Genomic DNA, 6,531 nt, shown 5'->3' on the forward strand with positions numbered 1-6,531 from the left:
AACCTAAAAGAGCTGCTCTTATAAATCTTTTCACTCCACCCATAATTATTCTTAAAAAGCTTAAAAAGAAACACATATTTTCATATAAAAATATATTTATTTAATTAATTTATGAATATAATAAAAATTACTAATAAGACAAATCACTGAATAAACATAGCAGACATTATATTTTGTACATTTTTATTTATATTATAATATTATTTGAAAATTAGATGTTCATATAAAGTTTGATTAGTTAATAATCCATTTCATATCATTTGTTATAAATTCGTGTATGAATTTTAATAGGTTCGTTACCTTCTCGTTATCTTCTTCGTTAAATACAATAGTTCCTATTGACTTGTAAGAAATGAAAATAGTTTCAAGACAAACCTTATCACACACAGGACATGTCTCACTTCTTTCCATCCATTCAAGAGTACACGCAAGATGAAAATGATGTTCGCATTTTGTGATAATTTTTGGATTTTCTGCATCTTATTCTGCAGGAAAGAACAGTAAAAAAAAACAGGGCAGTAATGAACAAAACCACACTTTTTTTGCAGTGTGACAGAGTTCATAAATGGCAAGGGGAAGACATACGTTCCAAACAGGTTGGACAACAATCTTCCTCCTCTGTAGACACAATTGGTTCAACTGGTTTTGAAAGTTCTACTTCTAGCCCCTTTGATGACTCATTTTCAGTAGTAGCTTGTGCTTTCAAGTCCAATTCCTTTGCATCCTCAGATTTTATATAAGTCTTTCGGGGATGACAGCAACTGTTTCTTGACAGGAACCAATATTTGTTCTCTGCACTGCTTCATCCCTCTTACTGTTATGACTTCCTTGAGCAGCTGAAGGAGTTTGAGGATGTCCTAAAGCTGCATCGAATGGAGCTGGAGCTGGAGCTGGAGCAGGAGGAGGTTGATAAGAAATGGGAATTGATACCTCCAGATTTGTGTCAAAATTAATAATATGTTATATATGTTAAATTTTAAAATTATTTTTTTATTTTTGTTTTAACTTATTAAATATTTTTATTTTTGTCTTAATTTATTAATATATTTTGTTTTCATTTTAATGTAAAATTATATATTTTATCTTGACCATCACTTAAAAATATTTTTTTAAATATCTTAACTTAAAATATATTTAAATATTTTACTATTAATTTAATATAAAAATATATATATTTTACTCTTATTTTTATTTAAAAATATTTAATATTTTACTATTAATTAAAAATATTTAATAATATGTCCTCCGCCAAATGAACAGTGTACGTCCTCCGCCAAATAAATTAATAGTAAAATATTAAAAAAATTAATTAATAGTAAAATATTGAATATTTTTAATTAAAAGTAAGAGTAATATATATTTTTATTAAATTAATAATAAAATATTTAAATATATTTTAAGTTAAGATATTAAAAAATATATTTTTAAGTGAGGATCAAGATAAAATATATATTTTTACATTAAAATAAAAACAAAATATATTTAATAAATTAAGACAAAAATAAAAATATTTAATAAGTTAAAACAAAAACAAAAAGATAATTTTAAAATTTAACATATAGAACATATTATTAATTTTGAGTAAAGCAATTACATACTAAGACAAGATGTAAACCATTTGTTCTCCAAAATTATATCAAATGATTGCCTTGGCTCAATGGTTTAACTTGTAATATTTCACCTAAGGATCCTATGTTTGAATCCCCTACTTGTTTCTTTGTTGCTTTATTTTCTTCCAACCAAAGGGTTACACGTGTCACCCTCTGATTGGTAGAAATAAATATATTAAATTAAAAATAAATTAAAAGAAATTTAGTCTTCCAATCAAATGATAACAAGTGTTATGACAGGTGTGTAACCAATGACACATATCACGTCTTGATTCGTAGGTAAATTTATTTTAATTTATTAAAACTATGATCAAATTGAAAAAAATATATAAATAACATGGACTATTTGTGTAATTATACCATCTAGGTAAGCCTGTTAAAGGCTGTTAACAGTCCACGTGTGTTTTTTGTCACGTCTGTTAACGGCGAGTGATCAATTTGTAACAAACGATAACGTTAGTGACTGATTTGTGACTTTTAAAACATCAGCGGTGAAAACGAAAACTTACCAAAACATTAGTGACCATTAGAGTATTTTACCCTTTAACTTACTCTCTTTTTTTCCCAGATTGCTGCTTGGCTTTTTGGTGGTAAGTGATTCCGAATCTTTTTTTAATTCATTTCGGTGTTGTAGATCTGATTCCGACTCTCCTGAATTTTAGTTTAGTTTAGTTAGCCGCAATTAGATTATAAGGGTTATTTGATGGTTTAGGGTTTAAAAGTTGAGACGTTGGTGAGCGGTGACTGGAGTGAGTGACTTAGGGCTGACTCTACCTGGTTTTCATGTTTCTGTTCTGTATTGGATCCTAAAACGTTTTTCCTCACATCGTCTTTCTCATATACTCACCTCTTTTTATCATGTTTAACTTCTAATTGGTGTGCAGTGCTGTACATATGTAGATGACTTCTCTCCTTTCCTAGACGTTTTAGAACCGTCTGAATTCTAAGAGTAAATTTCTATCACAGATTCATTGTCGTTTTTGTTTTACTGCAGTGGACCATAGGGCCATGGCTAGGTTGTTGGAGGCACATAGATCTCAAATTTATTTTTGGACCCTTATTTTTTGGGTTTCTTAATAGCAACAACTAATAGATATATTTGATTTCGGGATCTCTATTTTTTGAGCTTCTTAATGTCAACAACTGATAGATATACTCGATTTCGGACCCTTATTTTTTAGGACTTATTAATAGTAAAAATTGATAGATATACTCGATTTCGGGGTCTCTATTTTTTGGGTCATACGCCGTCGCGTACTTTGCACACCCTCAGCCATGCCCCTGCATGTGTATCCTACGTGCTCCGGAAACGAGCGCTTTATAATGACATGTCAAGGTAATTGTTGCATTTGATCCCTCTTTGATTACAAGTCGATGAAGTGATATCCTGGCTTAAACATGTAGTTTTGTTTCTGTTGTAGGTATACATGTTGCGCTGATTATATGCCATGCAGTGGTCGGTGTGGAGAACGTAAATGTCCTGAGTTCTGCCTTTTCACTGAGGTAGGATTATGAAGTTTGTCTATATGGTCTCAACTGCTATTTTTTTGTTACTTCGACTTGCATCTTAATGTATAAGCTTTAAAGTTCGATTCTCAACTCCAACATGAGTAGTAGAGATGATGAGATTGACCTGCAGAAAGAATCCCATATGGTTTTAAAGATAATCATGTTTAGTTTTGAAGAATTTGTAAAAGATCTAGTTTCATGTTTAGGGTTTCATGTTTTGCCTGTAACAAATTGCCTGCATATTTTCCATTGTCGCAGTGATTGTTGGGAGCGGTGAGATTCAAGATGCAGCACAGTTCTGAACTGTTTGGCCGATATGGTTTATTGCACGTTAAGTATTCTGTTCTATTCACCCCATCTCAAGCTAATCTTTCCTAAAGATAATACACTAACGATTCAGCTTTATTTTCCTTTGCAGGGTCTGTGCTTGTATGCAGGTAAGAAGAGTTTCAAAACAAGCAAACGGACATTTTTGTTATCCTTATTCTGAACCGTTTCTTAAATTTTCCTTGATTACAGACACAACATAAGATCGAAATGGACAAACGAGATGGCAAGTTCGGTCCGCAACCAATGGCAATACCCTCTGTTTAGCAGATGTCTCGCCCTGATCAAGCAATTCCTCCTGCAGTTGGATATCCACCAGCAGCATATGGACAGCCTTATCCACCACCTCAAGGGTACCCGCCGTCTGCATATCCATCAAGTAATTTGTTTGAATTATTATTTAATAAATAAGAAACTATTCTTATTTTTAAGGATTATCACCTCCGAACTTAGAAGAAATCAATTTTGAGATGAGTGGAATTTTGCTATTAAGAAATGATCTCACCATTATATTTACAAGCAACTTGTCCAACCAAGACATCTAGTGGTCCACCCAGGATGTTAAAATGCCATTATCAACATTGAAAATCGGTCTTCATCAATTCAAAACTTCCCCATATTTGTAAGGGTTCATTAGTTTCTGTTTTTGCGAGGATTTTTTACTCGATTATTTTAACTTTGAATCTATTATATTTAAATATTGAATGTAATACATTAGTTTGTTGTTTTATATAATTATATAAATAAAGTTTTGATTTTATTTCATTTTAACAAATTAGTAAAATAGTTAGTAACTTGGCATCATTTTTCATTTTCAAATTTTTTATGTGAATAATTATATTTATTTAATATGAATATAAGAAATCTATTTTATATAATTGAATTAAAATTTAAATTTTTAATGTATAATTAATCAAAATTAAAATTATGGATTTGGGATCAGGAAAGGAGTTCCCCACTTTGCAAGACTCCATGATCAAAAAAAAGAAGACAAGAGGCAGGAAAAAGCTCCTCTAGTAAACTTGATATGTTAGCTGGTGGAGGTGTTATGGATGACCAGAGGAAAACTAGGGTGGCTTCCATGGGTGTTGCTGTTTTGCTCAATGAAATTAAGCCCAAGAAGAGGGACCTAGTGGATAAAACTAAAGGCATTGGGAGTGTGGGGGTTGGTAGTAGTGCTGGCCCTACTGTTACTTGATGTTGGTTTGCTTCTGGAATGTGAGAGGGATTAATAACCCTCTCAAGAAATTTAAGGTGTTGAGGAGGTTGGTTACTTTGGAAGCTGATGTTGTGTGTCTTTTGGAAACTAGGATTAGGAGGATCAATGCTGGTAAGTTCATCTCTGTTTTTTCCAATGACTGGAATATGGTTGAAAATTATGAGTCTATTGATGGCGGCAGAATTTGGGTTTTGTGGAAGAAACAGTGGTCTTTTACTGTCTTCAGGGTGAGTGATCAATCCCTAACTATAGGTGGTAGTGTCAATAGTCATAGGACTCTGATCACTGCTGTTTACGGCAGTAATAGTAGGACATCCAGGAGAGGGTTATGGGATCAACTAAAATACATGGAAAGTGAGGTTGGCTCTTCTCTATGGGTGGTTGGAGGAGATTTTAATGTTATCCTCAGAGCTGAGGAGAGCTCTGATTTTGAGACCCTTGGTGTCTACAACTCCCCTGATATAGAGGATTTCCAAGGCTGCCTGGAGGACTTAGATCTTTTGGACTACCCTTTCCTTGGTCTTTCATTCACTTGGACTAATAAAAAGGATGTGGGATTCTTGGCTCGCAAGTTGGATAGAATTTTGGTTAATCCTGTTTGGTTTTCTGTTTTCCCTTATTCTTTTGCTGAATTTAAGGCACAGGGTGTTTTTGACCATTGTCTTGGAGTGATTTGGACTCAAAGGGGTGCCTTGGCTAGGAGACCGAAGCCATTCAAAATTTTTAAGTATTGGACCTCAAGTGAAGACTTCTTAAGTATTGTAAAAGTCTTGGTTAGAGCACTGTGACGGTAACCCTTTGCAAAAGCTTTTCACTAAGATGAAAAGATTAAAGCCTAAATTGAAGAACCTTAACAATGAGTAGTACTCTGATATTTCAAAAAGAGTTCTTTGCAAAAGAGCTGAGCTGGAAATGATCCAACTAAGGAACTTGAGCCATGCTGATCTGAGGAACATTGATGAGGAGAGAACTGTTCATGTTTGGTGGATCTGGAGGTTGCAGAATTTGATTTTTATAGACAGAGGGCAAAGGTACATTGGCTTAAAGAATGTGACCTTAACACCAGGTTTTTTCATCAAAGAGTTGAATCAAATAAAAAGAGGAACACCATAAAAATTTTAGAACTGAGAATGGGCAGTTTTTGGACTCATTTTATGACATGGCTGCTGAGTTAGTGTATTTCTTCACTAATCTCATTGGGATAGCTGATCCCTTGGTTAGATGTCATTCTGTGGTAGATTTGAGGGGTTTTTTAAACTTCTCCCTGGCTGCTGGTGCTGAAGATATGCTTACAAGGAAGGTTGATGATAAGGAAATTAAGGATGCATTGTTTAGGCAAGGCAATGGGAAAAGCCCTGGTCCTGATGGTTACTCATCTTGGTTTTTCAGTGTTGCATGGGAAGTGGTTGGCACTGATTTTTTAGCTGCAGTAAGGTTTTTCTTTCACTCCTCTTCTTTGTTGCCAACTTTTAATGCAACTACTATTGTTTTAGTCCCAAAGTCCTTGAATGCTTGTAGGGCTAAAGACTTTAGACCTATTTCTTGTTGCTCGATAGTATACAAGACCATCACTAGGATCATCACTACTAGGTTATCTCTCTTTTTCCCTGGAATGATCTCTCTAAGCCAAACGTCTTTGTAAAGGGGATGAATATTGTTGATAACACTTTGCTAGCTCAGGAAATAGTCAAAGGGTACTCTAAGAGCCTTTCTTCTAGGTGTGCCATAAAGTTTGACTTGAAAAAAGCCTTTGATTTTGTGAACTGGGAGTTTTTTATGGATGTTCTTGAGGCTATGGGTTTGCCTTTGAAGTTTTGTAGTTGGATAAAGGCTTGTGTCATTCCTCCAAATTTTCAGTCTCCTTGA

The 6,531-nt window shown here is 33.7% G+C and overlaps 1 protein-coding gene and 1 pseudogene across 1 annotated transcript; both read left to right on the top strand.

Annotated features, from left to right (window-relative positions):
• Positions 1–872: 872 nt before the first annotated feature.
• On the top strand, positions 873–4,644 carry LOC120186943 (annotated as a pseudogene).
• Positions 4,644–6,531, top strand: LOC120186944. Its single transcript, XM_039190759.1, has 4 exons — positions 4,644–5,438; positions 5,530–5,696; positions 5,788–6,094; positions 6,310–6,531. The coding sequence occupies exons 1-4, from the start codon at positions 4,644–4,646 to the stop codon at positions 6,529–6,531; spliced, it is 1,491 nt and encodes a 496-aa protein (XP_039046690.1).

The sequence above is a fragment of the Hibiscus syriacus genome, unplaced genomic scaffold (genome assembly GCF_006381635.1).
Source record: "Hibiscus syriacus cultivar Baekdansim isolate YM2019G1 unplaced genomic scaffold, ASM638163v2 tig00113721_pilon, whole genome shotgun sequence".
Classification (NCBI taxonomy): Eukaryota; Viridiplantae; Streptophyta; class Magnoliopsida; order Malvales; family Malvaceae; genus Hibiscus; species Hibiscus syriacus.

What these genes read in the sequence shown, in the direction of transcription:
- LOC120186944 (XM_039190759.1), top strand. Translation starts at nt 4,644, where the DNA reads ATGTTGGTTTGCTTCTGGAATGTGAGAGGGATTAATAACCCTCTCAAG. An exon ending in TAAGTATTGTAAAAGTCTTG is followed by an intron (nt 5,439 to 5,529) that starts GTTAGAGCACTG and finishes AACAATGAGTAG; the next exon opens with TACTCTGATATTTCAAAAAG. An exon ending in GCACTGATTTTTTAGCTGCA is followed by an intron (nt 6,095 to 6,309) that starts GTAAGGTTTTTC and finishes GTCTTTGTAAAG; the next exon opens with GGGATGAATATTGTTGATAA.